This window comes from Serinus canaria, chromosome 4 (assembly GCF_022539315.1).
Source record: "Serinus canaria isolate serCan28SL12 chromosome 4, serCan2020, whole genome shotgun sequence".
Taxonomy (NCBI): Eukaryota; Metazoa; Chordata; class Aves; order Passeriformes; family Fringillidae; genus Serinus; species Serinus canaria.
In genome coordinates this window covers 592,960-611,742 of record NC_066317.1, presented here as the reverse complement: position 1 = coordinate 611,742, position 18,783 = coordinate 592,960, and the positions used below count along the sequence as shown (strand labels likewise).

At 48.0% G+C, this 18,783-nt stretch overlaps 1 protein-coding gene across 4 annotated transcripts; it reads right to left on the bottom strand.

Annotated features, from left to right (window-relative positions):
- Window positions 1-234: 234 nt before the first annotated feature.
- Window positions 235-17,484, bottom strand: EPGN (epithelial mitogen). 4 transcript variants are annotated; one of them, XM_050973368.1, is made up of 5 exons: window positions 16,864-17,484; window positions 16,256-16,369; window positions 11,133-11,250; window positions 10,260-10,412; window positions 235-9,987 (listed from the first exon to the last, which is right to left on the bottom strand). In XM_050973368.1, exons 1-5 carry the CDS (start codon window positions 16,898-16,900, stop codon window positions 9,933-9,935), a joined length of 477 nt encoding a protein of 158 aa, XP_050829325.1. In that variant the 5' UTR covers window positions 16,901-17,484; the 3' UTR covers window positions 235-9,932. The 4 variants fall into 4 exon arrangements, with proteins under 4 accessions (XP_050829325.1, XP_050829324.1, XP_050829327.1 ...); XM_050973367.1 differs by having other exon boundaries at window positions 11,133-11,253; window positions 16,864-17,467; XM_050973370.1 differs by having other exon boundaries at window positions 16,256-16,345; window positions 16,864-17,449.
- Window positions 17,485-18,783: the final 1,299 nt, after the last annotated feature.

The following is an 18,783-nucleotide window of genomic DNA, read 5'->3' as shown; positions in this document are numbered from 1 at the left end:
CGAGCGTGGGAGAGCAGAGGCTGGTGCTTCTGTGCAGGACAGGGAGCCTGCATGTTTCACACAGAGGCATTCCCAGCTTCCCAGGTGCTGCGCCGTGTTCCGACTTTCAGTCACGTGGCTGCCAGGACACACACAGCTTACCGCATGCTAAGGGAGGGTGGGAGCAATTTGCTTTACTGCTCCTGCCAAAAGCCTCTATTACTCTATGTTATGAAAGCTCTGGAGAGGCAAAACATTCCTAAAACCACTTTATTAAAATTAGTAACACCCGAAACTCCCCCCAGTTGTTTATGGACGGCAGGGCTGAAGGAGACAAGGAACAAAAGCAAAAGCAAAAGCAGAGAAGGCTCTGCTTTTACTGCAGCGCGACAGGCCAAGGAAGGCTTTGGATAATTTCAGCTGTACAATTCCAGCTGGCTACTGAAACATGGTCTGCTACCCCCAGAAGTCACGGTGGGAGCAATGCTGCTTTTCCACCTACAGATGCAAAGTTTTATGTATGGACTAAGTGCTGGTTTACCATACCTGAGCATCTCTGAAGGCTGTAACACTTTCACCCCCAAGGCATCCTTGTAGCTATTTGCACATTTGTGTGATGGCAGCAAGGAGGCAAGCACAGGGTCTGCAATTTATGGAACATGTGCAGAGGCAGGGACTGAGGCAGGGACTCCTACCTCTGTCTCTGCGCTCCACTCCTTCTCCTGCCCTTTTCAGGGATCACTTCCTCTGTGGATGCTGAGCCAGAGCAGTGCTGCTGGCTCCCAGGCTCCTGTTCCTGATGCTGCAGTCCTGATCTGTACGACAGGAGAAGGGATATTTAAATGTGACCACAGAGAGAGATTTAAGAGTGGAAAACCATCAGGTTATAATATTCCCATGCCATGACTGCTGTGCCCTGGGCCTCCTTCCCCCAGGACACGTCAGACCCTGCGCACAGCAGGCTCAGCCCAGCAATCCATGCTATTCCCTTTGCTCACCCTTAGCACAGGCTAAATCAGTGTTTGCTCCTGCCTGACACCCAGCTAGCTTGTTGCTTTACAAGAGACAGGAGCCACAATCAAGCTCCTGCCTCTGAACTAACAGGGCACCTGAAGCAGATCAAGCTGCTTTTGCACCATCTCACTCCTGGTGACATGTGGAAACCCCTGCTTGGACTTCTCTGGCAGTGACTTGCATTAAATCATATGGAACTGTAACTTGTCTTACTTATATTAATTGAAACTTCTATCAATGATCATTTTTGCATTCTGCACAGGGCCCTAGACCCCAGGGGAATTTCTGTGTGGAAAGGACAAAAGCTGTGGTGCAGAATAAGAAGACTAAGCAGGCCCTGATCTGCACCTTTTACATACAGACCTGCCCCTGTGCCAGGGCAGAGCCCCCACTCCAAACCCCCCACAGGGCACAGGGGGTCCAACTCTCCCCCACAGTGGTGGGGTTTAGGTTTCCCTGAGTTCTTTGAGGGATAATGGAACATTTGCTGCCGGGCTTTCTGCACATGTACTGATCTGCATGAACCCAAGCTCTGGGTCAACAAAGATTATTTTTATGAGAAATAAAGACAAACTTGCTGTTCAACATTACAAAAGAACCTGATATCTAGGGCAGAGCCCCAGCTCTTCATCAGCACAAGGTATGGTATGCACATTAAAGTCTGAGATTTTTTTATCAGACACATACAGGGCATTTCTGTCAATATTTGACTGTGTTTTTCCATGTCACCTGGACCCTGCTCACAGAAAATATCCTTTGGCGTAATAGGAATTCAGCACACAGCTTAAGTGCTGAAGGAAGGATGTGCAAATAACGAAGCAATGCACAATCCTAAACAAATGTATTCCAATGCTTGGAAGACAAAGAGAACTCGTCTCCCATCTGTGTAGTGTTTTCTTTTCTTTCAATGCACATACACAGAACTACTTGTATTGACAGAAGCAGTCTCACTTCAATTCACTGAAATTATGGACAAGGCACAGTTCCCAGTAACCTGGGGCAGCCCAGGACTTCAACAGGCTTCACCCAAAATGTGCCTATGTACACACACACACTGGGGCCAAGTGCCCCTGAGTTTCCTCCTCCACCCAGGGCTTTTAACCTTCAAGTAGCATTTAAAGTACATGCTGTTACTGTTGTCTTACTTTTGTCACCTGGGCTTGTCTCTCACCTCGTTCTTGATCATCATGGTGCTTCTCACTCAAGAAACCACCACAAACAAATAGGAACTTTTAAGAATCCCACAGCACTCAAAAGCCATAAACACCTAAATACCCAAGGACTGAAGGCAGTGCAAGCAGCCTGAGTCTGCACCCTCTGAAGGCAACAAATGCTTTATTACAGCCTGCAGCAGGGCTTGGAGTTAGGCCAGAGCTGACTGGGAAAAATCACAGGGCCCTACTTTATGATTGTCTTAAAAAGCCTTCAGTGGAGCCTTCCACCAGTACATTTCACAAATTCTTAATGGTTTAAAAAGGAATCAAACAAACTCTTACTTGGAATCATCTTAAAAACCCTTTTGAAGTCCTTTCAAGGCTGCAGTTTGGATGTGGCACCTGAATTACATGAGGACACCTGCTCCTGGCTGGGAGGCACCTCTTTCAGGCAGGCCAGGAAGGATGAAAGGAACTCTGCTGGGCCAGAAGGAAGAGGTCAGGGAAGAAGGCAGCGGGGCACCCAACTGGGTCAGAGGACCCCAAATTCCTCACTGTGGTGCTGAGGTCACGGACACTTCTGTGCAGGTCTTGGAGTGTGTGTGTTGGTGTAAGGTTGTGCCCTCCCCCTGCGTCACTCTCCATTCTTCCTGGGAACAATCAGGAAGAAACTCCGGGTGTTTCTTGGCTCCTGCACACACTTTTCACGCACAGGGGAGCACCTAGCCCATAGAGAACATTTTTTTCCTGCTGTAATCTTGATGGAAAACGTCGTTAGTGATGGAGAAAGGAATTCAGGAGACGGCTTAGAAGTGCCTGAGGGAGAACTTTCATATCTATTTGCACAAGACACGTCGTGAACATGCCACCAAAGAAGTCAAGAGAAGCATTAACAAGGCAAGGGGAAAGGGCAGGAGAATTTCCTCTTTCAGCTCCTCGGGAGCCCTGCCCGTGTTTCAGGGCATCAGTTTGCTCTGGCAAACCGGAGCAGCCTGAAAGGGCACTGCAGCAGTCACCCGTCCTGAGACACACGGCAGATTAAGCTACCACAGAACCATGTCAGAACTACAAAGACTTACACCCAAAAACTTGGCACCTGAGATGCTGAGTTGCCAAAAATCACAAAGACAAGGCCAGTTGGAGGCCTTCCTTGAGTTTGCCTGCCTGAAGGGCATCCCTCCAAGAAACACCCATGAATATGCAATGCCCTAGCCATTTAAAAAGATGAGGAAAAGCACAAAATTCTCAGCCACATCTTGCATGTTCTGGCACAGCCTGTAACTGAAGGTCCCCCTCCCAGCCCGTGTCACTGACTCATCCCGCCCCGCTTCCCCCGCCCAGAGGCGACAGACCAGGGATGCGCTCAGGGGAAGCGCTCGGGTCCTCCCTGTGGTGAGGCTGCCACAGCTCCCTGCGAGGCCCAGCTGCAGCTGCACGGCCTTGGAATCCGCCGTTGGCATCTGCTAAGGCAGCTCCAGGAATAGCGCTCCCGGCCAAACGCGCTGCCGGGCTCTGCCGAACGGCCGGCACCAGTCAGTAACATTCCATCCATCGCGGCATTTGCCCTAACAATGGGACACAGACAGACTTAGCCTTACCCACTGAAATGATGGCAAACAAATCAGCTTTGCTCAAGTTACTCAGACATTGTTGCAAAGTTCGGCGCGGTCCTCTCGTGGCTCGAGCCTGGCTCTGCTGTTTGCCAGAGGGAGCTCTGGAGAGGCCTCTCTGCACAACAGCCTCGGACAAGGAGGAGAAAGGAAGGGTTCTTGCATTCCCTGTGCCCTCCCAAACAAAAAAAAACTGAATAACAATTAAAGCCAAAAGGCAAAGAGCATAACAGATTTAGAGTGCCAGGGCCCACACTCTAAGTGGATTGTAATGTTGCCCTTGGCTTGGGAAGCTGCAGGTGATGGCAGATAAACTGGCACATAGCAATAGTGCTCCAAAAACTGGGCTTCCAGGAGCAAGTCAGGCCTGAGGCAGCAGGGGTGGACACCCAGCTCTGGACTCACAGACATAGCTCTGCCTAGGAAGCTGTCCCATGCTGGGCACATCAGGCTGGCTTCTCCACCAGCCTGGCTCCCATCAGCCAGGGGCAATGCTGCCATGCCACATTTTGGTCAGTCCTGGCCAGGAAACACAGCTGGCATTTGAATATCAGGTATTGAGAATGCAGTCAACTGTCTTTCTCCTTATTAAAGGACAAAACACCTTCATAAAGAAATGCCACTAGGGAATCTATACAAGGAAACTTCCTTGTCAATATTCACCAGACAAATTCAGCAAGAAGTTTTGATTAAAAATTAGCATTTAAGTGACTCAGTCTTACACATGAAATCAAACCCTCACCTTTGGATACCTTTACATTTTTATGAATTAGAAAACTGAGCCCAGAGCTAAGGCAGGTGACCGTTCACAGATGGCCCTAATTCCACAACCCCAAACCATCAAATGGAAAATTTGGAATGGCTAAGCAAGACATGCCTCAACTAACAAGTTCATCTCATCCCAAACTGCTCCAGAGAATAAGCATCTAAAGCTGTTTAACCCTAATTTGTCTGTTGAAACTGTGTCTCATGGGCTATTTTTATGTTTATACTTATGAAAAATGGAATTACAATTTTAATTTGACTGTCACAACCTCTCATTTAGAGGTTTGCTTGCCCACAGGCCATGGGCTTCATACCAAGCCAAACCCTGCTCTCAACCAAACCCAGCCTGTGCCCCAGCTCCCAACCCTGGCAGCCACAGAGAGGGATCTCTTCCCACCTGCACAGCCAAGAGGCAAGGGGCCTGGAATAGCAGAGCTCCCAAAGCTGCCCAGTGAACAGTTCCCTCTCGTGCACACCTCCTGCAGTTCACCCAGGTCTGCTGCTCACAGAACCTGCTCTCGCTTCCACTCAGTTCAGCGAGAGTAGGAGCAGCCCCAAGTCTTGTCATAGTACAAGGTTTTATTGCTGTCATGATAATTAATGACTGCTTACACTGAGATTTTAATGAGTACCTGCACCTTTTTTTTCGTTTGTTCCTCAACCGGGTCATAAAGGAGGAGACCCGAGCGGTTTCCAGGATTTGCAGTACGATAGGGACCTCTACAGGCGTTTCCCTGCTCCGAGCAAGGCTCAGGACAGGTAAGAGCAGCCACACCGCAGCTCTGAGACACACAGACCACGGAGCAGCCAGCGCTGGGCTCCGTGCCAGCATTCACTGAGATCAGCAGGGCTATGCAGACCCTGCCTAGGACAAGGCTGGAGCTGACTGAAACCAGCCCTGACTGAATCCAGCTCTGACTGAATCTGAATCCTTCAGATTATTTATCAAGCACATTGTCTGCTCTCAAACACTTACACTTTGCAACAGTACTTTTCAGAATACCTCTAAAAGTTAAAACAAAGAGTAAATCTGCACTCATATCCCACAAGAGAGAACTGAAATGAATATTCAAACAAACTCTTGCTTTGTGCTATCAAACTTGCATGTTACCAAATCTGAGCCATTTTTCCCCTCTCTCAACATTTACTGTGTTACTGGTCTACCCAAGTCCAGTTCATAAAAGAACTCACCGAAGAAGGATCTACTTTTTAACAGGGTTTGAAGTCTGACATCTCTCCATCATGTGGGTTTAAGCCCTCTTTGCTTTACTTCTCCACAGAACATCATTCTTAAAGCCTTGCTTCCTAGGCATGGTCTAAAGGCAATCCATTAAGAACTGCAACCTTCAGGGGTGACAGGAGTTATTCTGAACCTAATTACGAAATCAATTGCATTACCAAATTAGCCTTCTCCTTGTGGGATGCTATCATGTATTTCAAGGACCAGAAATGAAACAAAACATAACAGGGGTACAGAACTATAAAGGTCTAAAATCTTGCTGAGAATATTATTTTTTGGGTTCGAGTTTTGGGGTTTTGCTGGAGGTGGTTGGGAGAGTTGGGGTGGGCTGGTTTTGGGGGTCTTGTTTTGGTTTCTTTTTTTTTGAATCAAGTTGAGGGTCACTAGAAAGCGACCAGTTCCATAGCTAGTTCTTAGTACACAAGCACAAGACAGGACTGCAGTGCTGTGGCAGCACAAATCAGATTTGTACTTTTACTGTAAGTGGGGTGGAGAAGAAACCTGGTGTGTCATTATCCAAATACACTGTGGGTTACTAGGAATAACAGAAAACCTCCAAGGAAAAACTGCCTCTTACCTTTGTGCCAGCCACCAGTGTGCCCCAGGTGGGGCAGGGACACTGCACTCAGAGCATCAATCCAGCTCCCCACACTTCCCTCCAAAACCAAATCAAGACTCTTTAAAGCCATCTTGTCCCCAGGCTTGCATCTCACTGATGGCAAGAGACCTTGCTGGGACCAGGGAAACTGCCAGCCACCCACAGAGCTGAGCACAAAATGGGAGTTGAATTCAGGGAAGACGTTCCAGTGGCAGCCCAGCACACCTGCACAGTGGCTGCACATGCCAGCGGAGCAGGTTTAGGGCTGGGTGGCTTAAGGGCCACCCAGCCTGAGAGATGTGCTGCAGGAAAAGCCAGGGTGGTTCCACCAGCCTGGATCATTCACAGGGCAAGCGCTCTGTCCTTCAGAAAGGAAGATCCTGGTCTTTGATGTCTCTGGCTTGCCCCTGCTGAGCTGCTGCCTCCCACAGCTGAGGCAGCCCTGCCTCAGAGTCACACAAACACAGAGGCTCCTCTTGAAATGACAGTTTTTGGCACATGCAGCTGGAAAGGGAAGGAGAAGCTTAGGACTCTCTTAATTATGTCACTACAGAAGGAGTCTGAGCCTGATAAATGAGCTAGGAAAGATGATCCTGATCCTCTGACAGGCCAGTTCTGCAGGAAATTCAGCACCGTAAGCAGCAACACTCCATTCCAGGCTGGCAGCATCTGTCACTTATCAAGGAAGGGCTCAGCAGGGCTGACTCCCTGAAGCAATCTGAGGCCATGCAGACTCCCTCAGCCCAACTGCACCATGAATCAGTCATGCAGCCATGCCTCACACACAGCTGGGGCCTGCTTTGAGGCTGTGCTTCTGCAGGGCTGGCACACAGCACCCAGGTGGTGGGAACCCTGTGCTGGAATCTGCGACTCCACTTGGAAAAAGAGAACTAAAATAAAGCAACCAACTCCTTTCCCTTCCTGCCTTGCCTTCTTCCCATCTTCATCATTCTATTTTATTCTCATGCTGTCCTGACACCCAGTCTCATTTTGCGTAGCACAGGCTTACCTGGTGCTCCTCTCCCCACTTTTTCTTCCACTGGCAAAAAAATACCAGCCAACTCTCACTTCCAAAGCCACCTCGAGCCTGAAAGCCAGCTAGAAAAACCTATTTCACTATGTAGTCACCTGCTAAATTGTGTCTCCTAAGCAGACCTTCCTTTTCACTTATGTGAAAACATCAAGTCAGCGTATGCTGCTGCAGATAGAAAATGGCTCACTGCAATAAGTAAATACCACTGAAAAGGCACTTGCATATCCTGCAGGGCACCTGCTAGGCTTCTGGTACACAAAGGGAGTAAAAAACATCAGTAAAAGGACATGCAAACAAAATGCATCTCTGTCCAACAGTTCTCCTTGGGCTAGGTCAAATCCAGATGTTCCAACTCTTGCCCTTAGAACTGGTGTGACAACTGCACCGACCCCCTGAGCCAGTTGTGTAGGGTGTGTGTCTGCTCCAAGGCAGGCTGGTCCTTGGGAAGTGAATCCAACACCAGCAGTGTGAGAACAAGAGACAGCTCACTGGGGAGAGGAAGATGCACTCACGTGACAGAAACCTTAAGGCTTTTCATCCTTTGGATATTCAGCTCCACCATTTTCTCCCAAGACCAGCGAGCAGGATCTCTCATCTGTGTTTTCCTAATGACATGCACATCTTCCATTTCCATGTGAGATGGGAGAAGGCTGTTTTTCATTTGTGAGGATGTGCAGACTGTCATTTATACCTAACTGCCCTCTCACCATGGATGTGTGACAGAAAATGATAGGGCCACTACTGAAAGCTGACTTGAAGATAGTCAAGAGCACAAGTTAGCCAGCAGTGGAACCTAAGAAGAGGTCAGAAGAAAGGAAAAAAGCAAGCAGTGCAAAGATTTGAAGATTTGACCGGAGATGAAGACAAAAAGTCTGAGGGATAGAAACACTGGTGTCAGTGTGCAGAGGAGCAGTGTCCATCCACTCCTCTCCAGCAATCCTTTTGGTGTGTGCATATGCTGCTTGCCCCCTCTGTTAGACGGGATCCCAAGCAGTGTGTCATGTGCTGTTTTATTTGCTGCTATCACAGAGCCACGATGCCTCAGCTACTGATCAGGATGCCCCCATGAGAAGCCCCCTGAATTCCAGACCATTCAAGTGCCACATGCACCTTTGCCCTTTCATACACATTTCAGCATTGTCACCACAGTCTCAGAAATACAGTTTTTTCAACAAACAACATGCATCCTTGCTGTCAAAATTAACTCAACCAAGAAACTGAGCTTTCAGCAGGGCACCTGAATTTAGGAGCCAATATTACTCCAAAAGACCTCAAAGTACCAATTGCCTTTCTCTGGTAGATGGCTGAGCACAGCAGATGAGTCTACAATGTGCAACAGCTGAAATGCAAATCTGAGAGCCATCTCTAGTCACATCAGCACTGGCAAACACTCCAGCTGTCAGTGAGACATCCCAGTTAGTGCCATCATCTTCAGAACCAATTTTCTTCCCTTTTCCTTGAAGCAAATTTTTGTACCTTCCCAATTCTTTGTAGTTAAGATGAATGGAACCAAGCATCCGATATGCAATCTGTGAGTCCAGGGTGGAACTGAAGCCCTAAAATAATTTCTTTCTTATTTGAGTGGTCACATTGTCCCCATCATGTGCAAATGAAATAGAGAAAGTCTGTTTCCTGGGAAAAACTGTAGTGAAATTTCAGAACAAGATTCAGTCTTCTCTAGCAATTCAAGTCTTGTGCAGAAATCAGGGTGCAGCAGGGCAATGTTCTGCCTGAAATTCCATGGAACTGAGGAGCTGCTGCAGGATGTTTGGGAAGAGGAGAGTTCTTTGTCACACGCACACTCCATAATCCATTTTGAGAAAGGTGTCTGGTCGCTTTGCTTATGAAAACAGTAAGAACATGCCATGCCCAGAGGTGCTATGGTCTGATTTTCCAGGAATTGCCTACTGTCTGTATTCTAATTAAAGGATGGTTTTGAGAACCAGACATTTTCCTCAGTCCAAAGCATTTGTTGTCCTTTATGGCACCACAAGTCCATACTTGGCCCAGCACACCAATGGTAACCATCGGGTTAGGAGAGGGCTGTTTATCCACACACACAGCCAGCAGACAACAAAATCAAAACCCAAATGGTTAGTGGTCAGTGATGATGTCCAGAACACTGCTCCACTCTGAGGGAGGTGGTACTTATCCTCCAGAGGAATAAAAAAAAAGAGGAAAACAAAACCAAACAAAACACACAAAAGACCAAAGCAGAACACTGTACAAGTGCTTGAAATGACTGAAAACAGCTAAAACCAACCAGTCCTCCCCACGGCCAGCACCGGGCACAGGGCAGTGCCCAGAGACCTGCCAGTGTCCTCAGCTGCTTGGACCTGGGGACCATCCACCCTCACCCAAGAGAGGAATTCTTTCTTCAACCACACACAGAGCCTGTGGGTGCTGCGGGAGTTCCCTTGGCGCTCTGCTCTGCCGCTCCCTGGAGCTCATCTCCTCGGCGAGGCCGGGGTGCCTGTCCCGTGGCGCGGGGGCCTTCCTCCTCAGCAGGCAAACCGGTGAGTGTTCCGGCGCCAGGGCTTCACAACGCCGTCTCACCCACACACACCTTGTAGGGGGACTGCAGTTTCCTGCATCTAAAGCAGACACCAGCACGTGATTTGCATCAGCCAAACCTGGAACTGCACAGAACCAAAACCGAGCCCCCTAACTCAGGCAGCCCAGAGGAGCCCCACAGTTCAGACAACTGCACCACTGGCCACACCAGAAATCAGAGGAGAAGAGGGTTAGTTCCTTTAAGATCACACCACAGATTAATAGCAGGCAAAATCACAATCCCAATGCCCCTAAAACTCTGTCCCACTGAAATTCAGATCAAGGTAATCAGAAGGCTCCAGATTTCCCATACCTCTTTCTTACATAGCAGTAGATGATGGCGAGTATTCCACTGGTCAGTATTCCTATCCCAATCCCCACAGCAATGTAGCGCTCATAAGAGTTATGTGCATATGAATTTAGTGTTAAATGTTCACACCTCTCTCCATTGTAACCTGCGAGGCACCTACAAAATAAATACACATCATGCAAAAAACATTCAGAGCTTGTTTTCCTTTCTATTTTGAACGCACATTAGTTTTCAGCAGTTTCAAACAGATCACAAGAACTCTCAACCAAGAGGGGCTGAACCTGGTGCTCACTCAGAACCTCTTCTCTCCACCAAGACCACCAGCTGTCCCAGTTTATCTAGGTTAAAGCTAGCTTGAGTACTGCAGTCACCGCAGCAAGGCAGACTAAACACCCCTGGTAGTGCAGGGTGTGGACCAAGAGCACAGTGCTCTGCTGATCCTCAGCTGCTGTAGTGTCTCCAGAGGTCAAGGCTGCCCACTAAGCATCCTAGAGAACTGTAAGGACACCATGGTCCTGATTGGTAGGCTGCTGTGGAATATGGCAGATGGAGCTGATATTTTGAAAGCTGCTGTTCCCTTCTTAATACTCACTTGAACATCTATTGATTCCTCTACTGCTTACTCCAGTACCAGCTGTGATTGGAGATGGCACCGTGGCAATGACCTACAAAGCTGTGAACTCCCCCTCCCCCGGTTTTACACTAGCACAATACTGCAGCCTTGTTAGCAGTCCTGAGGCACCACAGCACTCAGGTCTGTGACAAAGTATAATCCTGCAAATGTCTGACTGACACTGTGAAGCTGCACATGCAGCACACAAAGAATCAATGCCAGTGCCATTTTTGAAGAAGGATATAACAGGAAGCATTCCTTACTTGCATATGGGCTTCCTCAGTTCGCTGTGGAAGGCACAGAGCCCATTGATACAATAGCTGTGGTGCTCCTCAAGGCAGGTCTGCATCAGCTTCAAGAGCTTTGGCTGCTCTGTATAATCTACTGTGAAACAGAACAAAGTCACGTTACTTTTAGGACAAAACATTGTTTGAATGTATTGTGACACCTGAAGCAGAATAGACACTGTGCAACAAACACTCTGTAAGTCAATTTACTGTGTGGTGTCCCGTGAGCTGGTTCAGTCAGCACTGAACAGAGCAAGCTTCCCAGACAGTCCAGCACAGCTTGGAGAAAGCACTAACTGTAAATAAATCATCTGCTCTTGAGGAACATGCACAGAAATAACTATAGGATATTAACATGGGGCAACATCAGCACTATCCAATCTGCAATCCAATCAGGAAAACTGCCCCAGCAATATCAGGGGTTTAGGACACAAGGAAAGCACTGCATTATTCTCAGTATCCTTCCCAGTCTCAATTCAATTTATCGTTAATTTTCTCTTTTCCTTGTCCCAAGACAAACTATTGCACTTGTAGTGCTCCTGCCTGCCAGCTCTGCAGCCGTGGGTGAGGATGAATGGTGGGACTCTTCCCTCCCCTCCCTCCTCCATGGTTCAATGTTAGCTGAGTGTGCCATGACAGTTTTAAGCTGCCAAGACTGCCTAGATAGTTTTTGCTGTGCAAAAGCACAGTCCATGGCCAGCAAGGTTCTGAACTTGTGCTGAATTCTCCACAGAAGTCAGCAAGCACACTTCTCACACAGAAAACGCTACCTTATTCCCCTACTCATGGTGGTTCAAATGGGAATAAAGAAGTCACAGGAACAGGGGCACAGCAGGTACGGAGAAAGCTCCAAAGCTTTGCCATCACTGCAGGCATCTGTTCCAACTGGTCTCTCTACCCAGTTCCAGAAATCACTGGTGGGGTGCCGTGTCCAAGCAATGACTTGCTATTTCAGGGGACTGCCTCAGTGACAGCTGAAGGTGATTTCCTAACAGAGGGCATGTCAACAGCAGCTTTCAGTTATGACCACAAGAAAAATAACATCTTGCAGCAAGGTGACAAGGTCTGCCCAACAAAGGTGACTCAAAGGTAGGCAAGCAAAACCCTTCCTTTCTGACTAAGTGCTGAATCAAGGTCTGGAGATGGTACTATCACGGAACCATTGCACGCACTCAAGCCTCCAGCCTCCTTGAGGGCAGCTTGTGATCCTATCACACACTTCAGGATTAACAGCACCAACCCCCTAAGTTCCCAACCAAATTCCAGTCTGAGCCATTTAACAGCAGGAGCCTCCTTTGTGTGCTCTCCTAAGTAATTTTGGGGTTTTTTTCCTTCCTTCTCTCTGCAGCTTTATCAGAGGTGACAAGCAATGGCCAACAGCTGCTATCACTAGAACAGCTCTCATTTTGAGCTGTGAACAATGTGGTTTGGACACCCAAAAGGCCTGATGCTATCACTGACACTCAGATCAAACAATTCCTTTGAGAACAGTGTCTCTCAAACCTGACAGAGTAACCAGACTCCCAGCTTAGCATGAGACTTAGGGAGAACAAGTGACAGTTCAGGTCTGCTTGAAAGAACAACATGCTGGCTTACTGCACTTCCTCAGAAAAGCTAGAGAGGTGGGAGAAGCAAGTCTTGTTTTAGAACGACCTTCTAATAGCTGAGAAAAGGGCACCTCATCCATCCTTCCACAGAGAAGAAGTTACCCACAAGTTTCTCTTCACACTGCGGGGCCTAGAAGCACAATGCAAGGGAGGAAGTTGGTGCTGGCTAAATAGGAGCTCTAGCATCCAGCTCTGGCTCTTTCTGGCTGCCTCTGGGAAGGCTGCTGACAACCTCTGGAGACAGGCTTGTTGGCTAAGAGCACAGTCAGCAAAGGACCAGGCCTTAGAGGGACAGACTCCAGGAAGAAGTTAAAAAAGGGCAGTTCCCATGAGGAAAACACAGATGTTGGGACAAGAAATGGATGACCTTACCGGCAGCGCAGGAGAACTGCATGCTGGTCTCTGATGAGGAAAGCACAATGGAAAGTGTGTGGCCAGCAGAGGTGCAGGGCTCAGCATGCCAAGGAGATCTGGGGCGCCAGGGACTGGCAAAAGCCCATTCTGGTTAGGCCTAAAGTATCTGCAGAACAGCTCCCTAAGCTCTGCAGGGAAGAGCTCCCAGGAGCCTCCTCAAGCACTCGGGCACCAACTGTTTTGAATCACCATTTCAGCACCAAGTGCACTAGAAAAATCACTGAAAATACCCTTCAAAGGAGACTTCAGCCAGCATTTCCCACTGCCCAAAGCACCACTCTCCTGCTAGGCCCTGAGAAGGTGTCTATTGCACAGGTTTAGTTTTTCATTTCCATCTCTTCCACGAGGGGAAGTAAGAAAACAAATATGAGGAAGGTACAAACTCACCCCCCAAGAGGCACAAAATGCCCAGCCACCGCTAGCCCAACTTTGACCAGATGGATTGCCACATCCCAAAACCCCTCCTCGCTCACACCACCTCTGCCAAAAGGTGGCAGACTTCCACCTACCCACATCCGCAGGAAACCTGGCTTTGTGCAGGCACAGGCACCCCTGCCCTGACTGCCAGAGTCATTAGAAACCCAGGTCAGCCCGGAGCAGCAGCCTGCCTAGAAAGCACTTGAGACAAACCAGCACATTCCTTTGTCCCGTCAGGAGGAACAGCTTGGTGGGCAAGATCAGCTATTAAGTCTACACACAAAAACTCCATGTGCTAATTATTTTGACATTGCAAAAGTACAAATTACCTCCGAAAGAATGAGTCTCAAAAACAAAAAGGATGATTTCCTAGCCTGCCCCGAGCATTATGTTAATTCCTATCACACTGCCCGCCTAGACACTAAACAAGCTGTTGAATAAACAGGTCCATGTGCCCTTTCATGTCACGTGAGGAGAGAGAAACATGCCATGTAAGCACTTGACAGCTGCCTGCAACTGAGTCATTCATATAGATACACCTGGCAAGATCTGACATGAAATCAGGGTTACAGGTACTTGGAAGCCTGGGCTTGCCAAAACTAACAGACTGGCAACAAAAGGAGTCAGCCAGTAAGACCATGACAGCTCAGTCTACAAGTATGGTGCGTCAGGGAGGAAAGGCAGTGGGAAAGAGGAGGCAGGGAAGGGCTCAGTCCCAGCTCCAGGGCCTCCTTTACAAGCTGCATGGAACCAGCTGATGGCAAGAGATTCCATGTTTTTCCCAGTGCAACCATGCCTTTCCCTACCCCTAGCTGCCCATTTTGCTATGAAGGCCATGCCATGCCAGCTCCCAACTCCTCTCCATGACCTTTCCCCCTCTCAGCTAACTGCTGCACCCAAAATTCCCCGGCCCCAACACTGGTGACAAGTAAAGCTTATGCGACATGAAAGGAGGAAATAGGATCAGATCTTGGAAATAGCAGGCAAAGAGACTGAGCAGAAACACACGGTTTTCCACAAACAGCACCTCAGTCCCCAAAGGGCTTGAATCCCACAAGAAACTGCCAGTTGCTCCAGTGATACTGAACCAGGAATTCATGTTCTTAGAACCCAGTGTGACTGAACCCTGGCAAGTAAATCTTACCACAAACTTATGAGTGCACAGGAATAGAAGCTATCGGGAAACTGGAGAGATTCAGAGAGTTTCTCTGGTATGTTTTAAAGAATTTCTTTTCAATCATCTTTCAGGAAAGGCTGTTTATTAACTTTTCACTGGCTTCGTAAGAGGTCCACCAAAAGATAATTTTAACTCCCTGTGTAAACGCGTGCTTGAATGTTTGTGAACTTGATTCCACCTTTGAATGGAAGTCTCAAAGGAAAATGCTGGTGTCCAGTTGACTACCACAGGTCCAGCTGCCACAAAGGTTCACAGACTACTGCAGACATGGCTGTGACCCTGTAAATAAGTCTCCTCTTTGTTGAAACATGACCTATTGCTCCTGCTTTCTAGAAACAACACTCACAGGGCACTTAACGAGCCACAAGGTATTTCCACTTCATTATCCTCCTGTATGCAGCTCTGCAAGAATCATGTCACTGACTAACCAAACCAGACCACAGTGCTGCACTGATAAAACAAAGTACTGCGGTCAAAAATCAACACCTCGCCGATTTCACATGCATACAAGTCTGTGTACACATGTTTTATGTGTATATATGTAAGGAACCCACACATACACACGTGCGTATGAATCAATACATGTATAACACTGCCACTGCGAGAGATCAGAAATGAAAACACAACAGCTGGACTTGTTATGAGAAAATAATAAAAAGCTTATGGATCTACTAAAAAAGGTTTGGAAGAGATCCTGTGATGACTTAGCATTGACAGAAGATTATTTGTATGCAGGCTTATACACCTTCCAAAGTACAGAAACACTAAGAATTATTGCAGTTAGATTCCTCTCCTCCTTTACTGACCTGCCAAAACCTCATTCCCAGATGGCACAGCTCTCCGAAAGCAATGACATCACCAGCATCTCAGGTAACATCAAGAATGCAGCTGGCAGGATAAACACAGCTCTGCTCTCAGAGGTTGGCAGGTAAAAGAGCCTGAGTTCACATTACAGTCAGGAAACAGAAAGGAAGAAGGGAGAGAGCCAGCACTCTGAGGAAGGCTGTGAAAGCCCAGACAGCCAAAACCAAAAATGCAACAAAGACAGAAACTGCTGAGTAACAACTCACGACAGGCATCGCTCGAAATTGTGCCTGTTGATTCTCACCTCTGCGCACTGAGGTGTGTGCTGAGGACAGACAGAAACCAAGCACCAGGTGAAAGTAACAGAAAGTGGCATCAGAAACTCCCATCAGCAGCCTTAAAATGTCTCCTTCAAATCATGACTGAACTTGAGTCTAATGATCCTTCAGCTGCTCATTGCTGAGCCTAGCCCAGCTGGGTGGCAGCCCTTACTCCAGAGAGGCTTCCAAGGCTCCATGAAGAAATCAGCTCGTCTCACAAATCCCACTGTGTCCAAGTCCAAGGGACAGAGCATCACAGCAGCTAGCATCCCAGATTTTGGTGGACGTTTTGGTTTGTTGGTTGGGTTTTTTTCCCCTAATTGACAGATTAATAGAAACAAACAGAACAAAACCAATTACCTTCAGCGTTGTTTTTTGTCCAATTATTCCGTAAGTCAGTGCTGAGGGATGAAGCAGTAATAGCTGACTCTTCACTCAGTGCCCCCATTGCTGTGTAATGCAAATAGATGCTTACTGGAACAGAAAAGCTCAGTATATCTATTCAAGGTTCATTTCACCCAGAAAGCACTTCATACAAGATGCACTTCAAACAAACCCCAGAGAAGGCAGTAATACAATTCATTTAAAACACCCTTGCCTCCAACTTCCTTTTGACACAGCATAATTATGATTGTGGGACAACCAACGATGGATGTCAAGTTTCCCAAAATACAAATCCATCCTATTTTCCAGTCTATCACCTTGCACAATTTACAGCATAGATACGTGTAACATAGTACAACCTTACACCTATTTACCAGTTTAAGTAGCTTACTTGCAAAGAGTCTTAATTACACCCCATCAGTTAAAATTTCATCCAGGTTTCAAATGGCTAAAGCAGCTCTGCTTCCTACGTCTCTGCACGCCTACCACCCCACCCCACAGCCTATTTCAGGAGGAGAAAGGCTTTGTTTCTATTTAACAAACCCTGGCACCTCACAACACAGAAAAGCTTCTTCCAAACCTACCTTTCAGCAAAATATAGATTAGCATTCCAAATGCCATGGCAGGCAGCTCCTTTAACACCTTCTCAGCTCTTCTTTCCAGGTGGCTTGCTTGCTCTGCTTATCTGTGCTCCCGTGTTTTCTCTTGCACTTATACGCCAGGAAGCGTCATCTCCTGTTCTCGCCAATCAAGAAAAGGTGCATCTGGTAACAACCTAACCCCCAGGGCAACCACACATTTATTTAGGAAACTGCTATTATCTAGCAATGGCATCAGGTTTTCTTTTGAAACCCTGGTTTCCTATTACCTGTGGGCATAAAGGTGCAGTTTTAGAGCGAGACCCAGAATCTGACAGTGCAGAAGAACAAGAAAACAGCCAAACAAAGGCAAGCCTAACAAAACACAACGAGAAAATGTGGTGTTTCCTTCTCTTCACAACGTAGGTCTCGTATTACTTCCAGGAGGATATTCACCCTCAGGATGCTATACTGGAGTTCAAGTGCAGAGACCAGTCCCTGCTCTGCTGATGTTCCTCTCTGGTCCTCCCTGTCTCTCAGTCCCTGCCATCCAGAAGAGGAACTGCAGGAACAGCTAGTGCCAAGATTAGGAAGTGATCAGGCACAAAGATAATGGATGGTGTTCTTGATCAGTGACTGCCAGCAGGAGGCCTTTGATCCCAGGCCCAGCAAGCCTGAGGGCTGTGCTAATCACTTTCCATTCAGCGAGGAGGCTGTGCACAGCCCGGGAAGCCAGGCAGCCCACTGGCCGGTGCCAGGCCCGGGATTGCTGGCTAGAGGTGTGGGGCCCAAGTCCAGACCTGGCCAGCAGAAAACCCCTTCACTTCTGCCAGAAAAGCCCATCTTGGCCTCTCCAAGAGGTGACTAGGCTTAATGCCAACACTCACATACTTGTTACATAGTGTTTGCAGGGTCTCTAGAACAGACCTGTCAAACATGCTTCTCGTACTAACACTCTCCACAGCTCCAAACACTGTCCAGCTTCCTTGGTCACAGGCAGCTTGGAACAAGTAGGACTGGTCTCTCTGAAAGGTACTGATGTGCCCAGACTAGAGCAGTTAATTGGAAATTCCCGGTTCAGTAACACACCAAGACATCAACAACCTGACTGACCAAAGGAGAGCTACACAGTTCACCTCAGCATCAACTCTCACTCAACTGTGAGCTCCAAGGAACAAAAACATGTCAGTTTTCAGATTTTAAAATCCCAAGTCTTGTAATAACTGCCCTGGTAACTCCAATCAGCTCATGTCCTCCCTATCCAAGGCATTCTCCTCAGTGATCTGTAGGATTACATCTAACCACTTCACGTGTTAAGGGAAAAAAAACAAGCTAGTTATGCATATTTTAATTATGCCTTTTCCTGCTCATGGACTGCATTCCAGGAGGCTTTCCCTTCCTTTGCTATCCTGAATTACTGCATGCCTGCACACTGATTGAGTGCGACTTGCACACTCCCTGGACGGACAGGAGTGTTTATGCCTACCCGGATAACCTCTGCTATCAGCCCCAAGCAGGGATGAGGTTGGTGAGCCGTGCTTTCAACACTCAGCTGCACAATGGCAGTTTAATCTGGCCCGAATCCGAGGGCAGGCTTTGTCATGAGGCAGCACAACGGGTGCGGTAGGCCCGGGACAAGGCTGCAGTGGGCAAGGCCGTGCTCGGTCTGCCGTAGGGCATTTGTCCTTGGACAAACCTTGACCAGGTCGGGCACACCAGTGTGCTTTCTGCGTTGTCTCATGGGCCCTTGCCTCTGGATGTTCCTTCTCCCAGCAGAGAGCACTCTCATGGATGCCTCCAGCAACTCTGCAGACAGCATGTGGCGGAGCCAAGCCCGCGCCTCACAGGCTGGGCTGTAATGCTAACCCAGCCACGGCAGGATAAAGGGAAAGGGCTTGCCACGCACAATGAGCTGCTTGGAGGGCA

What these genes read in the sequence shown, in the direction of transcription:
- EPGN (XM_050973367.1), bottom strand. Translation starts at nt 16,900, where the DNA reads ATGGCATTTGGAATGCTAATCTATATTTTGCTGAAAG. An exon ending in GACAAAAAACAACGCTGAAG is followed by an intron (nt 11,254 to 16,255) that starts GTAATTGGTTTT and finishes TCTGTTTCACAG; the next exon opens with TAGATTATACAGAGCAGCCA. An exon ending in CTGAGGAAGCCCATATGCAA is followed by an intron (nt 10,413 to 11,132) that starts GTAAGGAATGCT and finishes TTTATTTTGTAG; the next exon opens with GTGCCTCGCAGGTTACAATG.